Source organism: Aristolochia californica, unplaced genomic scaffold (assembly GCF_029961685.1).
Source record: "Aristolochia californica isolate CCGP_79_NKW_82.1479 unplaced genomic scaffold, dmAriCali1.0.hap1 SCAF_15, whole genome shotgun sequence".
Taxonomy (NCBI): domain Eukaryota; kingdom Viridiplantae; phylum Streptophyta; class Magnoliopsida; order Piperales; family Aristolochiaceae; genus Aristolochia; species Aristolochia californica.
This window is the reverse complement of record NW_027181826.1, coordinates 1,708,364-1,725,387: the sequence shown is the minus strand read 5'-3', so window position 1 is coordinate 1,725,387 and position 17,024 is coordinate 1,708,364. Positions and strand designations below refer to the sequence as shown.

At 40.1% G+C, this 17,024-nt stretch overlaps 4 protein-coding genes across 4 annotated transcripts; 1 reads left to right on the top strand and 3 right to left on the bottom strand.

Annotated features, from left to right (window-relative positions):
- Positions 1-278: 278 nt before the first annotated feature.
- LOC137952130 (reticulon-like protein B13) lies at positions 279-1,171 on the bottom strand. The gene is made up of 4 exons (XM_068799198.1): positions 1,132-1,171; positions 863-1,049; positions 516-727; positions 279-448 (listed from the first exon to the last, which is right to left on the bottom strand). The coding sequence occupies exons 1-4, from the start codon at positions 1,169-1,171 to the stop codon at positions 279-281; spliced, it is 609 nt and encodes a 202-aa protein (XP_068655299.1).
- Positions 1,172-1,768: 597 nt separating this feature from the next.
- Positions 1,769-6,485, bottom strand: LOC137951322 (nucleobase-ascorbate transporter 3). The gene is made up of 14 exons (XM_068797904.1): positions 6,035-6,485; positions 4,945-5,042; positions 4,658-4,834; positions 4,427-4,527; positions 4,246-4,321; positions 4,047-4,106; positions 3,779-3,963; positions 3,588-3,684; positions 3,417-3,503; positions 2,856-2,914; positions 2,655-2,746; positions 2,487-2,564; positions 2,236-2,396; positions 1,769-2,159 (listed from the first exon to the last, which is right to left on the bottom strand). Exons 1-14 carry the CDS (start codon positions 6,183-6,185, stop codon positions 1,923-1,925), a joined length of 1,659 nt encoding a protein of 552 aa, XP_068654005.1. The 5' UTR covers positions 6,186-6,485; the 3' UTR covers positions 1,769-1,922.
- A 1,553-nt stretch (positions 6,486-8,038) lies between these two features.
- Positions 8,039-10,887, bottom strand: LOC137951551 (serpin-ZX). Its single transcript, XM_068798284.1, has 2 exons — positions 10,395-10,887; positions 8,039-9,061 (listed from the first exon to the last, which is right to left on the bottom strand). The coding sequence occupies exons 1-2, from the start codon at positions 10,782-10,784 to the stop codon at positions 8,279-8,281; spliced, it is 1,173 nt and encodes a 390-aa protein (XP_068654385.1). The 5' UTR covers positions 10,785-10,887; the 3' UTR covers positions 8,039-8,278.
- A 3,690-nt stretch (positions 10,888-14,577) lies between these two features.
- On the top strand, positions 14,578-16,632 carry LOC137952378 (protein NRT1/ PTR FAMILY 4.5-like). Its single transcript, XM_068799532.1, has 5 exons — positions 14,578-14,647; positions 14,737-14,954; positions 15,071-15,511; positions 15,590-15,714; positions 15,781-16,632. The coding sequence occupies exons 1-5, from the start codon at positions 14,578-14,580 to the stop codon at positions 16,619-16,621; spliced, it is 1,695 nt and encodes a 564-aa protein (XP_068655633.1). The 3' UTR covers positions 16,622-16,632.
- Positions 16,633-17,024: the final 392 nt, after the last annotated feature.

Here is a 17,024-nt window from a genome sequence, read left to right as displayed (position 1 = left end):
TCTTAGTTCTCTAAGGTTATCCATGTTTATAAACATTCTAAATTTGGTGTGAATTTTTTATGTCGTCTTTTGTCCTTCAATGAATTGATGTTTTTATTAACAAATATTTCTTCTGTTAAGGGAATTACAGACACTCTGTGAAGATCGCAGACTGAGTTTGATTCAGGAAAACGAAGATCGTCTAATGGAGTAGAAACAAATACAACAACAAAATGAAGAAAAGAAATTACGTTTCTTCTCTATTCCCTGGCACATTTCACAGCACTACTTATGCTCATCTACTCCATCTTCTTCTCCTCATGCACCTTTCCTCCTTTCATACTGGTTATCTTCTCGTTCGCCATGTTGCACCATCTTCTTCCCTTCATTCTCACCCGCTCTTCCCATGATCTTAGTCTGTCCTGATTCTTGGTGTATATGATTGGAACGACAAAACCCATCAGCTCACCTGAGACATCAGCTCTTTTCAGAAGTCTGAACAGAGTTCAGAGAGGGAGAGAGACAGAGTTGATCACCTATGTAGACGATTACGAGGAAATCGAACTGGCGACCAAGCAAGGAGAGCAGATACAACCCAACAACAACTCTAACAAATTCAAACCAGTCTCTCTCCACTGTGATCTCGAACATCCATCTGATTGTTTCTTCAATGCGTGCTTTTAGTTTTGCTGCAGCCTCCAATGCAGATTCCTCGGAAACTTCCAACCCTGACAAGCTTGGCACCTCCCTGTACGCCAAAAAAACCAACAATTGAATGCTACTAATTTCGAAGAAGAACTTGAAACCATGGACTGGGAATCTCCAAAACCCTGTTCAAGAAACTCGAAGTGAAGATCAGATATACGGGTACAAGAATATATACTTGCTGACTAATCTAAGAAGATTGACCCAGAGAAAAGCTGATGAGAAGATAGTCATTAGAACCCAACAAACCACCGGAAGAAACTTGTACTGGTAAATCTCCAGCGCGCCATATATTAGAGTGGAAACAACTAGGATCTCTGCGCTGAGAATCTTCTTCCTCCACAGAAATATGTCTCTCAATGTATCTACAGAAAGAAGAAGGTAAAAGACGCGCGGGTACTAAAGTGTCTCTGTTGTTTCTTCTATTTCTGATCTTGAGAAGCTTACCTCTGGTTGGCAATGGGTATTCTTGCTCTTTAGTCGACATGAATGAATGGAGAAGACAACAGCAGCGGAGTTAACGATTTCAGCTGATGGTGGGAACCAGGAATCTGTCGTTTTTATTTTGACGCTTGCCTTGAATCTTCAAGGATTTGGTGAGTGCTGAGTGGAAATTTGATATTAACACGTAGAAGGGAGGACGAAGAGGGCTGCAGACACGTAGGAGGTCTTCTTGTAGGACGTGTTTGTCCCAGGACTGATGCATGGAAGGCCAGTCTTTTAGACTAACAGGAAAAAGACTAAATTTAATGGAAAAATGAGTCTCATTTGTATCCTGGAAGGGACCGATCTATTGCTAAAATACGATGTATCATCAATTATGTTAAAAATACTTACTACACGGAATCAATCCATTGGTCGATACATCGTTGAACATTTTATGATTCTCAGCTTTAGTTTGATCTTCCATCTTTGTTTAAGCTAAAACAACACAAAAACCAAAAAACAATGAAAGTGAATATGATTTAATTGACGCAGCAGAATCGGCCAGTCTGATATTTTTTCATGTATCTGGCATATAAACTATCCTAGCAGAATTGCAAGATTAAGACCAAAAGCCCAAAAAGAAGAAAAAAAAATGGTGTAAACTGTAAAGAAGCTCGATTAGACAGGTTATTGCTCAATTCCACATCACTACAAATTTCCTGAAACCCAAAATTTAAAATTTACAAGCAAGAAAACCCACTCAAATTTCTAGCACTACCAAGCACAGCGAAATTGTTTTTCCCTTTTTCATTTTACAGAAATCTTGTGGGAAACTGAAATTTTGTGGGAATGTATTCGTGTATCCTGAGAGGAAGACCGTAGAACTCTGCATTTCTGACATCTCCTTTCCTGCTCTGGAAGGGCGCCCACCAAAGCAAACCCCTATCGATGGCAGTGTGGGCAGCATCCAGCGTGTTGTCCAGTAAAGTTCCAACTATCAGAGCCACCGTAGGAGGTGAAGAGAAGATGGCATTCAGTATGTCATCGAACTGCAACAATGGAAAAACCGAGTGAATTGACTGTTTAGTAGTTAATAGTTGCGGTATATAAACTGCTTTCACTTACCCAACCAGCACTTGTTTTGACAGGTCCATGACCAGCATTGGCTCTGAATTCATTGAAATATTGAGGAACAGATATACCCAGAAAGAGAGCGAGGCCCAAGATGTAGAGATTTCGCATGGAGTTGTGGTTCGCGAACTGAATGAATGAGATCCCAACAGCAGCTGAAAATAGTTAAGTAGCAGATGTTCAATCAAAGAGGTTTCAGTCATGAGAGGAGAGAGGAGTATCTTGGTTTTGAGATTTGAACTCACCGACAAGTCCAAACAGGACACAGTATATGGCAGCAAATATTGGGAGTGGTATTGATGCAAAAAACGCCCCAAACTTCCCTGAAATGAAATGAGAAAAACTCTGTTCATACTCGCAGAGTATAGATTATGGGAAATGCAGTAAGTTGCTTTGTAGAAGCTTGAGCAGACCAAAGATGGCGAAGAAGATCATGAAAACAGTTGAGAGCTGCACTGCTCGTCGGCTTCCCACACGGGTTAGTCCAAGTAGCCCCACATTCTCACTGTCAAAGAGCATAGGATTGTTCAGAAGCAACAACGATTTCTGAACAAGTTTTCAAACACAATCATGAAAAGGAAGAATGGGCATAGATGGAAGAAATATTTGCTTACACTGATACAGTAGAACCAACTGCAGCACCAAATATTCCCTCAAGTAGCATGCCTATACCCTGTGTTCACAGAGAAATAGAATTTGAAGATTCATGTTTCTTTTTTTCTTTTAGCTATGGTCATCTCTAAAAATTCAGGCATAGTTTATCTGAATTTATGACTTGAACTACAAACCAGTTTTTGAACTCCCTAGAAGGGAAGTTTTCCCTTATACAAAATCAAAACTACATGATGATATAACTTCTTGATTCAGCTAGAACTTTCTGCATCTAGTTCCTCATCTGAAATTACTGTTATAAAAGGCTGTCTGCCATTGGTCAAATGTACTTGTAAATGTTCAGAAATGACAGACATCTTTCATTGGTCAAATAAGATGCTGGATTTTGCCAGACAATGTTTGATATGGGATGAGAACTGGAGGGAGAGGTAAAAACAAAGTGGAAACTCAGACATCTATTTCGAATGCGTATCCTATTTTTGCGCAGCAGGCTTATGAAAATCAACAAAAAAAAAAAAAATCTCATACAAGAATTACATAAAATTATGGGCAGAGTTTTCAACCTGGAGGCCAATGCTTCGAGTAAGCACATGAGCCGGAGGGGGCGTAGCACCTGAGAGACGTGCAGCGGCATAGTAAGCTCCAGTGGACTACATAAAAAAATTGAGTAAATAAACTCAGTGACTGATGTTTGGCAAAACTTAATATAAGTGACTTTGAATCATTTGTCGAACCTCAGCACTTGCAACAAGCACAGCACCTAACATCCCAAATACATGACTGGCACTGAATATTGGTGCTCCCCATTGAAATGGATATGGAATTTTAATCCTGGGACAAGGAAGCATTGAAAGTATTCAGATGACAATTTACCAAAGGTAGAGAGCACTGCCCATTTGAGTGAATAACTTATCGATAACCATACCATGGTGCTGATGACAGAAGATATGATCTATCTGTTCTGCAGTGTCGCTTAGTCCTTTCAGGAACACTATTATATGCTCCAGAAACAGTGAGCACCACCGCAAAGACCCATATTATCCCAATGCATAAAAGTAGAGCGAACCTCTCCAGTATGGAGTGCCCTCTCTGATGGAAGTTCTTGACATACTGCACAAGAGAAAGAAATGAGTAAATGTTTCATATCTAAGGAAAGAATAAGAAAAAAAATAAGAAATTGAAGAACCCTTTACTTGTTGGCTGATCACCAATATAATTAGCATCGGAAGCCCAATCTCTACGCACTTGCCAAGCTGAAAGTTACACAACATAAGGAATTTCAAAAAGTTTACCACAAATGTTCATGTTGCAGAGCTCAAATGATGATGATAAAACTCGTGTTTTTAATTCTTTACTAAATTTCTTGCATGGATGTGTGAGAAACACAAGTACCTGAGGGAAGCCCCTCTGAAACAGTCCGAGTCCCACCACACAGACAACAGGTACTATCGACACAGGACTGAAAAACCTGGACGAAAGAATATCATGTATTACAGTTACCTCATACAGTAGTAACCTTGTAGAGATCATTAAAAGGCACTAGAACTCATTTGTAAGATTGAAATTCACTGACCTCGAATACTTTCCCCAAGCTTTACTATACCCGATTATAATGTTCAGAAATGAAGAAACAATCAGAGCTCCTTGAATAGCTCGGATAGTGTGGGTAAATCTCTGCTATTACCCTCAGAATAGTCAGTAACAGAATTGAATTAGCACTGGATCAATTAGTACTACATATCATGATCTTGGCAATTCGTTTGAACTAGAGAATACACATCCCAACAATTTGATTGCTACCCACCTCATGTTCATTTGCAAAGTTCCGGAATTGATAATCACGAATTATGGACAGCACAGGGATGACAAATGCAAAAGAAGGATTCATGACTGTTGGGAGACGAGACCCGATAAGTGTTTGAAGAAGAGTATTCAATCCACTCATAAACAGTAATGTCTGAATCACTCGCGCCTTGTCCCTCTTCATCAAAATTCAAACAAATGAAGGAGAAAAAATAAATTTTTTGAAAAGAGAACTGCTGTAACTGATCAGTGCTTAAATAAAAAGAACGAAATAAAAAGTGAGCTTACATTGTTCCCACCCATTAGAGGTACCAGAAAGGTAGATATCATCACTGTCGTTCCTAGCATCACTATATAATGTTGGAAAGCTAGTATCAACGTTTCAGCTGTTACATTCAATTCAGTGGAGCTGATTAATTTGAGAGCAAATAAAAGCAAACAAAAGCCAAAATTTTAATATTTTGACTGCTAACAAGCAGAAGTTGAGACAAATATTGCAACTGAAACGCAACTCTCAGAAGGTTACTGGATGGTGGAGGAACAGGAGGAGATGACAGTAAAAATACAAAGGCAGACATTTAATTAAAGAAGAAAACAGAGTAGAACAGAGTAAAACAGAGCAAGATGCAGAGAGAATCTTGAAGCCATCTTTCTGAGAAATTGAATGTTAAATCTGAAACTAGAAGATGCCCAAAAGGGTTTAAATATGCATAAGTCATTTTTCCCTTTCTGACCAAGACTGGACAAACTTCAACCACAAACACCTAGAACTGAAAAAGGCTCAAGAGTCGAAATTCCATGGAATTTACTAAAGCGAATCCATTGCATGTATTCAACTCAAATTCAAAACTCAGGCACAGGACCTTATACAGGGACCGGCCCGGTCGATATCTCAACAATATGAATATTCGAATCATAAGTGCGAAAGAATATATGAATTTATCGTTTGAATAATCAATTCACTGTCCATGAAGAGATGACTGTACCGTGGGAACAGATAAGCGTAAGCGTCACTGAAACGGACCAAACGAATAGAAACGTGAATTTTTTTTGCTTTTGAAGGAGTAAAAGCTTGAATTTCTACTTTCAGAACAAGCGGTCACAAAATAAACAAGAATTCTCATCAAGTACGGTCGACTATTCTCTCAGAAAACTTCAGATTAAGATTCAGAAACCAGTAATCACTAGTACCCAGAAGCCAAAACTCTCGAGTAGTCTAAATACAATCGGAATTAAGAAATCCAGACCATGCATGTAGACTAAGCAGAAAACGAAACACCTTCAATCGCGAGAGCTGACAGGTAAGACTTTGTACAAGGCCAGAAGATATATATCAATATGCACAAAAGACAAAGGAACAAAGTTATAACAAACTAACGCCAGGAAGGGTGGGTATGGATGCAAAAGTTCATCTGATGCAGCTGTTCCGTCGGAGGAAGAACAGGAGGAGTTCTTGCAATCGCAGTTGGTGGAGCTGCTGCTGCAACAGCAGCAACAGCAACTGGTGGGGGATGATTCGTCTCCACCATCTTCGTCTCTCTCTTCCACTCCCACGAGGCAACGACTTCCTCCTCCTCCGTCTGATATCAATCTGAACCTAGTATTTTCTTTGACGAGCTTCTTTACACTCTTCTGATAAATGTCTTCGTTTTTGTCTTATTTCTCGAGCATTCTTCCTTTACAGAAACTACAAAAGCAGCAGAAACGAGAGGGGAAAAAATCTATAAAACGAGACAAACTATCTTAAGAAAGGAGTGATTTACAAGAGGAAAATGTGAAAGAGATTAGGTTTTTAAGGTGGTTTGTCTCCATCGAGGTGAGAAGTATGGGAGACGACGACTCAGCGTGGGAGTTTCGCCTTGAGATCCATGAAGTCATTACTCAGTCTCGCCTTACAAGCTTCGCACGCCGCGAATGTCCCCCATTGACGCTGCAAATTACGTTCCCACCACCGTCCTCGGGGCAATAATCAAGGCTCGTCACAGGACTCGCAGGGACAACTCAGTTCGATTAACTGACTACGAGCCAAACTGAGTTGGGACTCATCTCTGCTATTCCCTTGCCTTGCCTTGGTGGCAATAGCGTAATATGGTTGATACACTGGGGACGGAGAGGAAAATTCATTTTGGAGTGATGAAGTTTAGGATGACGTCGGTAGGAAGACTACGAGGAATGCGTTTCCTAACCGGATTCTGAAAGCGGGCCCACCTCGGTCCCTGCAAGGCCGGCACCGACGAACCCGTCTTTTCCGCGTCCCCTCGCCTCTATCCTCCTCCACGTCCCGGCCAAGCACGTGTGCGACCGCCAAACCGGGTTGCCATCACGTGTCGATGGCACGTGAGGAGGTCAACGTCATTGGAATTCGAACTCTCCTGCTTCGATTCGACGAGTGCCTATCGACAGGCGAGTCCACTCGGATCCAATGTAGACCTGCCTCGCCCGAGTCCACTCGGATCTTCAGAGAGGCCCCTGAGCTTTAAATAATTAAAATCATCCCAACACTTTTGACCGTAATGGATGGTGTTCCATCTTATCAATCTCATTCATCACGTCAGTGGGATAAAAAATTTCGCAGATCCCATTATTCCGTTGCTTCACTGAAAGACACCTCCAAATTCCCTTATCATGGTTTAAAGCTAGACACCTTTTTCAGCCATCAAACAAGCTAATGCTGACCGCTTGTGTAGAAAAATGAATTCTGAGGTTGTGAAATGATGAATGGAGAGAAAAATCCAGGCTCTTCGACATCGACAAATGCACAGGGATTGAAATATCATAATAGAGTATTTGGGGAAGTCCCACCTCTGTTTTCTTTGATGTAAAAGAGATATCCTTCTCTTACGACACATTGTATCTTGATGAATGCAGAGACACCTGGTTCACACAGGGTATTTTTAAATCAAGACAACTCCATTACATGGAAGCTTTTTCTTTACGCATTTGACATTCTGGTTACTTCTGGCTGCTGCTTCTTGGCAGAGAAGATAGCTTACAGTGAAAGGTTTGTACTTGGTACGAAGTTTATAGTGAATTTTCCCATCATCAATATAAAAAGCAAACTTTTAAGGCGGCATTGCTTCACCTTTTGAAGCTAATAAACTAATGGAACTCCTCTTTGCTGTGTGGAGAAAAAGGTTTTCTCAGTGGAGTAGCGATGCTTGTGTCCCTTGCTGCGAGAAACAGCTCAACCAAGATGCAAATTCCAACCTTATTGAATAGTTATCACCATCATAAACAATGTGGGAGACCTCTATAATAATCAACTAATTTGCCTCCTCTACAGTACTGGCTTTTGAGTTAAGAGACTTCTCGATAAAGAGATAGAGAATGGGATGCTGTCATGCTGATGTCTAACTATAGAAGGTGCTTCACAAGAAAAGCAGAGTCATGATCTAACATATATTCCAGTTCTTTGTCTAACCAGTGCACAGTGAATTTCTGCAAATATAAATCGAGTCAAACAGATAAAATATGGGACCGGAATTCAGGGGTCACCAGTTACCTTGTGGGGACTTCTCAATATTATACAATAACTCTTCACTTTTTAATAAGGCCAATTACAGTAAGCAGAGAACAATTTGAAGATTCAGTACAGTCCCAAGCTTAACACATCTACATTCCGTTAGTAGCTATATGGATCGATGACATGTCCGATGAAGAGAACCACCCCTGTCATGTCTTCTCTGATTAGAAACACAAACGGGTGATCGGCTACAAAGTCTATGGGTTCATCCATCAGCAAAGACCTCAACGCTATTACAGCCGCAGATGCAGCTGCAGCTTCGGTTCCTTCCTCATTCACTTCAATGACGGATTTATGGTGAATGCTAGAAACATAAAGGTTTCTACCTGCAGCTGAGTCTACCATCTTGGTTAAACCATCTTCGCCACTGAAAGGTAACAAGAGTCCCATTTCCTTCAATTCATTAGAAGCTTCAAACTGATAGGAGATTTTGAACCTGGGTATTCTGAATTCCCTGACTTTGACTTCTTGGAGTGGGATGTGACGATCTAGGAAGCCAGGATCCGAACCCATCTTCTCCAGCAGATTCTGCAGACCATCCTTCTCATCAGGTAGAAAGAAATACATGGAGAACTGCCTCCTGTCTTCGCCTTTCTTGTATGGAAGTGTGAGAACTTTGAAGCCATCAAAAGAAGTGAGAAATTGCTTCTTATTGCTTGTCATGAAGGGCACTTGAACAGAGGTTCCATTAAGAAGATGGAAATCAAACTCTCTTGTCAGGGAATTATCAAACTTGTCTTTCCATTCTCCTTTATAATAGAGAGCATTGGCAAAAATGAGCCTACTAGAGTTATCAACTGACCCAGATGGCAGGAGTTCTTTGATGAGACCATTGGTCTCTTTCTCGGCCCACAAGTTGACTTCATTAGCTACTTCGAGAGCCTTCAATGCCAAAAACACCATTATCACGATACAAAATCAATGCAAGTTATTTGATAGTATCTTTAAGGTGCCCACCTAACAGAAACATATTTAATGCATCAATGCAACAAATTTTCAGAATAAGCATCATGGCCAGAAAATGATGCCATATAACTTCCAAGGAATTCCAACAATTGATATCAAAGATGTAAGTAAACAACAAGCTGTTAGATGATTATGCCATGGTAGGAAACTAATCAGAGTAAACTTTTTTCCTGAATAATCAGGTAACAAGATACTTGTGTGTTCGTCCTTAAAAGCGATCAGGTTGGTCTACGATGGCCCAGTCAGGCGTACATTATGCTGACAAATCTTCACTTTCAAGAAGTGAATTATCTTCATCATTTATCATTTTACATTAAGGATTAAGGCATACAAAATAACCCAGAGATCTAAATTAGAAGAATGGATGTACCATTTTGATAGAGCAAACCAAGGATTTTGAGTGCACATTCACTTCAGTTATGCATCTATAGCCTACAGTGACCTTATTGGTGCCGATAATCCACTTGCAAATATCATGATCAATCTTAATCCAATGATTTTATACATTCGTCATCCACAATAGCTTATAGGCTCTGAACAACGACCCTTTCGATATCCACACCCTTCTTGAAGGGGAAGCACTCATTTGCAGCAGACGCTTAATCACAGATAAGTAGATTTTAGTTCCAATAGAAGTACTCTAGAGTTTTGTTTTCTGGAAAGAATTAAATCATATGACAGGCACTCATAGATGCCAAATTTTATTTCTTAATCAATGAGTACGGAAGCATTAAACAAGCATCAATAAAAGCATTTCATCCAAAGTACATGATCCGTAAATTATGGGAGCTATAAAGAAGTATCCTCAGAAGAACTGAATTAGATACTTCAAATTTTTTAAAAATTTACGACTAACTGGGGACACAAGTATGCTTTGTTAAAACAGTAACAACTGTCTTTCCTCAGCGCACCTGGTATATATTTCAACATTTACAACCACTGGGTAACCACAGATTACCCCGACAATGCCACTTTCACAAACAGTATATGTGCATTATCTAATACGCAAATATGTATTATGAGTTGTCGAAGTAATAAAGAATATCTAGAGCTTGATGAGAGAAAGGCTGTTGATATACTAGAAGAAGAGCATGGCAGTGCAGCTTTGCCGTACTTTGGCTGGGATGAGATGATGACTCCAGCAAAACCAAAAGGAGCCGAAAGAGCACACAAATTCGCCAAAGGTTCCCCAGAACAGAGCAGTGATGAATCCCTACAGGGGGTCCATAAAGAGAAGGAAAGAACTCACCTTGGCCTGAAAATCGACTTCCTTAGCCTCAGCTCTGTAAGCCCCACTGGCAGTCTCCTTGAAAGACGGCTTCAAAGGCAAGGACTTGTCGACCCAAACGCCATTCACAAACGATAAAAGCGGCCCCCCTCCGCTCGATCCATCGGCCAAAATGATCGCCACGAGCTGGGAAGCGAGCGCGCTGAGATCTTCCTCCTTCTCCGACTTGAGAAAGGAAAGGGTATGCTCCAGGGTCCCGTCCTTGGCTCCCGCCGCGATCAAACTCAGGACGACGTGAAGAGAACACGGTGAGAAGACGACGTTGGACTCTCTCAAACGTTTGGAGAGCACGTGTCGCCCTGCCCGGAGAGCGAACTCGGTCTGGAAGCCGATCAATTTTCTGAGATCCATAGCTCCAAGCTTCGAAAGTCCGAAGAGGAATCACAGAGCCGCAGTTGAGAAAACTGCTCCAGAGAGAAGAGAAGATGAGACGACCAAAACATAAACAGGGGGAGATTTCCAAACCGGGGCTTGATTTACTTAATATTTAGGTTTGGGTCCACGACAAGTGGCCCTTGCGGAATGAAGTTCGGTAGGCTTCACCGTTATTTAAAAACTTGGTCTTCAACGAGGCGGACACGTGGTGCGGCGCAATGGCACACTCTCAGTGGATGGTCTCTTTGTCGCCGAGTCGCCACGAAAATTAATTCTTTGGATTTTTTTAAAAGAAATTGATTAAGATGCATGGAAAAGGAAAATTTTATTAATTCTAAAAAATCCAAATTTTTAAAAATAATATTTTAAAATAATATTTTTATATACTCCATATTTTTTTAATATAACATATTTTAATTATTTTTATATCCTTATTTTTATTTAATAATCATAATAAATAGTGGACTTGATTTATCAAAAAAATTACTTAACTATAATATATGCTTAAAATAAACCAAGCTGAATAATATATTTTAAATTCAATCAAAATTTTGAATTGAATTAATTCTTTTAAGTCTTAAAATAGTTTTTTAACATGATGATTCTTAATTAAAATATGACGAGTAAAGGGAAAAAGTGGAATTACAAGAATAACCGACTTTTACAAAAAAAAATAATTCTTTTCTTTTCTTTCCTTAAGAATAAAGTAATGGTATATTACACATAGAGTTTGTTTATCGGTATTCTATTTTTTAAGTTTAGTAACAGATAAAGTAGGAGACTAACTCTATGTGTAAGGGAATTGCCTGGTTTGATTTTAAGAGATCTTTTTCAATAAAATACCATAATAGGAGTGTTTTATTCCCTTTGTGCGATAATTCTTTTTATTCCTCTTGCAATTTAGCTTCTTAGGAACTTTCTCTCTCTCTCTCCAACATTTGGTATTAGAGCAAGGAGATTAGAGGGGTTCTACATTCTATTTTGTGTTTAAAAATCTATAATGGTCTCCAACAATAGTTCTAATCGTATGTTTGTGCCTCCAAAATTTGACATCAAGCAACGACATAGACTCCAGAAGAGAGGAGAGTCAACAGGAGATGAAAAAGAAAGATATGAAGGCATTGTAACAATCATGTACAAGGTACATAAAACAAGTAGGTTCAAGGAGGCTTTGGACATGTTTGATGCAACTTACAAGGGAGAGATAACAATCAAAAGGGTGAAATTACAATATTTATGACTATAGTTTGAAACAATAAAGATGACTAGTTCAAAGATTGTTTTAGAATACTTTGAAAGGCGCATGGTTCTAGTCAACCAAATGGAGGATAATGAGGAGACCATGAAAAATTAGTAGAAAAGATGTTTGTCAATAAGAAGTTTCAGCTACAATGAGCGCCATGGAAGAATCAATGATTTGAGAAAATGAACCTTTAACTCATTACTTAGATCATTACTTAAGCATATGGGATTCGGTTCAAGGATGATGAAGAAGAAAAAAGTTGCACAAGATTTACAAAGCCAGATGACTCTTAAGTGTGACAAGGGCAAGGCGGAATAACTCTAGAAGAAAGGAAGCCAGAACAAGGGAAGAGGGTGCACAAACTAAGAAAAGCAAAAACAAAACAATAATTCGGCATTTCAATTTAAAATGTATGGGCATTATATCAACATGCCAAATTGTCAAAGGAAAGTGATAGTGACCCATATCTCCAGAAGGCATAGTTACTCACCTGGATGTTATAGAGGATGATCAAAAGAATATTTAGTTCTTAAAGACAAGATGTAATAGTCACATGTATGGCTTGAATAAACTTATTGGAGCACTAGATAGTATTATTTGGTAAGAGGTGAAATTCGGCAACAATATCCGAGTTCAAATCATGGGGAATGGATACAACATCATTTCAGCCAATGATGAGTCCATAGAAACCTCGCAAATGTGTACGTTAGAATCTACTCAACATGGGACAATTGTTAGAAAAAGGGTATGTCATTCATTCTCCTAACTTAGTGTATGTCACATGAAAGAAAACTAGACACGTTTTTTTTTATCAAAACAATCATGGCGTGTCAAAAAAACCTCTAGAGTTGATTCATTTGATTTATGTGGACTACTAGAGATACCTTTTTATAGTGGTTAAATGTACTTCATTACTTTCGTAGATGATTTCAGTAGAAAGACGAGACTTTACTTTCTTAAACAAAAATCATATACTATGACATTGTTTAAGGAATTCAAATCCTATATTGAAAAGCCAAGCGGGGTTGTTATTAAAACTTTGAGAATAAAATAGGGCACAATATATTTGGTTGGGGATGGTTATTTTAAGGATTACATAATTAAACCCTAAATGATTGCCAAATGTACACCTCGACAAAATAGGGTGCCAAAGAGGAAGAACATAACTATTATCGAGATGACTAGGACTTGATTTCAATTCACCTTTTGAAGCTTGAAGTGACCACACCCCTAATGTTAAACACTTCCATGTTTAATAGTGAAAAATGTATCTTTGTGGGATATAATAGTGACACTAAGGATTATGAATTGTATAGTCCTATATTAAAGAAGATAATTATCAGCAAAAATATGACTTTGGATGAAGAAAGTGAATGAGTTTGGAATAAAGAAGGTTAGGAGTTCATCAGTCCTTTTTTAGATGAAGAATTTCAGAAGATACAGTTGATTCTTACCAGGTGCCCTCTTCTTCGATTTCATCTAGACAGTCCGCTATCACACCTTGTGATCACCTTCAGTCACCTAGCTAGAGTACTTAGTCGTCTAGTTCTGCAAATTTACTGGCTGATCTGCCCAGAAGATAAGTAAAGAGAGAGGAACAAAGGTCCCTCAATCCCAATTTTTTACCATCTTATTGTCTTTGTGGACGGCATCCACTCTTTCTCATTGGTTATGTTGTTAATCCTCTTCTACGAGATGAGATCTCCTTCATCTCTCACCTGGTTGTGCATCAATGGAAGTCGATCCCACTATATGTATGAGTCTCATTCACGTACCTCTCATCATCAGACTCCCTTCTACCTATTCAATAAGAGTAAAAATGAGATGAGTCTTAATGTATATAGTGGAAATTTATAAAGATGGCTAACTATACCAGAAAATTTTACTTCATAAGCCTGAAAACGTTAGACCTCTATGTCAAGTTCTTGTTCAAATTTAAATTTTCAATCAAACAAACACGGATTCGAACCCTTTTGGACAAAACAAAGCATGTTCAAATCAATTTTTTTTTCACAAATCTGACTCTCACTGGCCTTTTTGTCAGGCCGAATTGTCACCCCTAGCAACTAACAGTCTTAGTAATATATAGCTAGAGGGAGTCCAAGAAGGGAGAACTGAGACCTTAATCCCAAGAAACCCACGTCTTCACTTTGGCTGCTACCACATTTTTTAGAGTAGATAGGTTTTGTGGTGTTCCAGTGAGCTGATTTGATTTGTGGTCCTTATCTATTATCCCATCAGCTTTCCTAGCCGTAAATAAGCATGCATGAAATGAAGTTCTGCAAGCCTAACCTTTTCTTTTTCTTTTCTTTCAGAACTAGTTGTGTATATAAACATGTGTCCAGATTAACAGAGTAGGCTGTGAATCGATAGCGGAAACCACTGATTGTCTTGTCATCAGATCGGTGGTTTCTGGGCTTTTTCTCTCGTTGGGTAAGACGACGGAAGTTCTTCTCTCAAAACAGTATCCTTTCTCTTCTCGATTTTGACTCCTGTAGTTTTCTACATGATTAGGCCACTCTCATCATGGATAAAAAGCTCCAATCCGACAAACAGCCACAGATCGGTGGAGCTAAGGCTGCTCTATTTGTCTATGGTCATCACTCTCATCACTGTCAATATGAAACTATAGCTGATGTTTTTCCAGTTTTTCTTACTTGGATTTGTGTTGCTTGATCCATGAAGCTATGGAAGCACTGGACTTCACGACCACCATGTCAAATGCTGTCAGCTTGGTGAATTACTTCAGAGGTTACATGAACTTCAATCTGCCCAAAGCGGCCAATACTCTGACAAATTTTATGGGCACTGCCTTTGTCTTGAGCCTTCTCGGTGGTGTCATCTCTGATACCTATTTGACAAGATTCATGACATGCCTCGTCTTTGGATGCATTCAGATTATGGTGGGCACCGATCGTTTTCGGTTTTTTTTTTTTTTTTGTGGGGGTGGGGGGGGGGGGGGGGGGGAGGAGTTTCCCTCATTTCTGTCCTTAAAAGCTGAAGCTGAGTTCTGTAACAGGGGTATCTTGCACTCACCATGCAAGCTCACTTTGATGTCTTGAGGCCTGCTCCTTGCCTAGGCGCCGCGGCTGTACGCGGTGATCAGTGTGAGGCTGCCGACAGCCGCCAACTGGCTTTCTTTTATACTGCCTTGTACTTGGTTGCTCTCGGACAAAGTGGGATCAAGGTCGGGCTGCCTGCACTTGGGGCTGATCAGTTTGATGAAGGAGACCCCAAGGCTCGCTCCATCTTCTTCAATTGGTTCCTCTTCAGCCTCACCCTTGGTGCTATTGTTGGGCTGACCGTCCTGGTGTGGATCAGTACCCACTTGGGGTGGACTTGGGCGTTCAGTATCTGCTCCGTTTGCCTCTTCCTTTCTGTTGTGATCATCTCCACTGGCAAGCCCTTTTTCAAAAACAACGTCCCCAAGGGGAGAAGCCCCATCGTTCGCATCATACAGGTAAGCTATCCTGGGTGAATCTGGAAGAAGCCTTCTGCGTACGATACATGAACAGAGTTATGGTTTTGATTGTCATAGGTGTTTGTGGCTGCTGTGCGGAATTGGAGGCTGCCACTGCCTACCGCAAATGACAAATTGCACGAGTTGGACTCTCAGGAGGCAGGAATGGAGACCGAAATCCTGAAAAGAACTGATCAGCTAAGGTATGAGATTGAAGAGAACTCACTACATCAAGTTTCAGAGAAATGACCGAGTCTCTTTCCCTGCAGGTTCTTTGACAGAGCATCAATAATAAAGACCACAGACAGAAGATTGTCGGAGTGGGAAATGTGCACCATAAGCCAAGTGGAAGAGACAAAGATACTACTTCGAATGCTGCCCATCATCCTCAGTACAATATTCATGAACACATGTAATGCTCAACTCCAGACCTTCTCTGTGCAACAAGGCCTCACCATGGATCCTAACCTTTTCGGGTTCAAGGTGCCGGCGCCATCAATCCCTGTCATCCCCTTCATCTTCACGCTGGCTTTCGTCCCTTTTTATGGCTGGGTGTTCGTCCCAGCTGCACGAAGGATCACTGGCATCCCTACCGGCATCACACTGCTTCAGAGGATCGGAGTCGGGCTCGTTCTCTCTGCAATCTCAATGACAGTCGCCGGAGTAGTCGAGACACATCGGAGGAACGTTGCCTTTGAGCGCAACATGGTTGATTCAACAACCCCATTGCCGATGAGTCTCTTCTGGTTGTCTCTCCAGTACTTGATCTTCGGGGCCGCTGATACTTTCACTCTCATGGGTCTGATGGAATTCTTCTACACAGAGAGCTCCGCAGGCATGAAGTCTCTAGGTACTGCGATTTCATGGTGTTCTACGGGGTTGGGCTACTTTCTGAGCTCCGTTTTGGTGGAGGTGGTGAACAAGGCGAGTGGGGGTTGGTTGGCCAGCAACAATTTGAACAGAGATAAACTGAACTACTTCTACTGGCTCTTGGCTGGGTTGAGTGTGGTGAACTTTGTGTTTTACTTGGTCTGTGCTTCTTGGTACAAGTACAAGGAGGTAGAGGTCAGGCATGATCTGAACAACAATCATGAACTCATAGAGAGATAAAAGTTTCTTAATTCGCATTGACGAACACGATTGTATTTGGATTAAAAATAATTTGCAGCTTCTTCATTCTTGCATTATTAGTTAATCAGAGAAGATATCTGCCAAATGTAGTTGTCAATTTACGAGTTTGACTGCGTTAAAAGCAATAGTGGACAAGCAAATCAACCAAATCAACCAGAGATAAAGGAAGAAGAAAAAACAGAGTGACAAAAGAAAAGGAATTTCTTTAATACAATTGTTTGCTCTATTTACAAAGCTTGAGTACATGGGTATTTATACTATTCAATATATACTAATCAATAGATACATCTTATCACTCCAAAAGTCACTAATCAATAGATGTATCTTATCACATCTAAAGACATTAGTCAGTGGATGCATCTTATCACATCAAAAGATATTA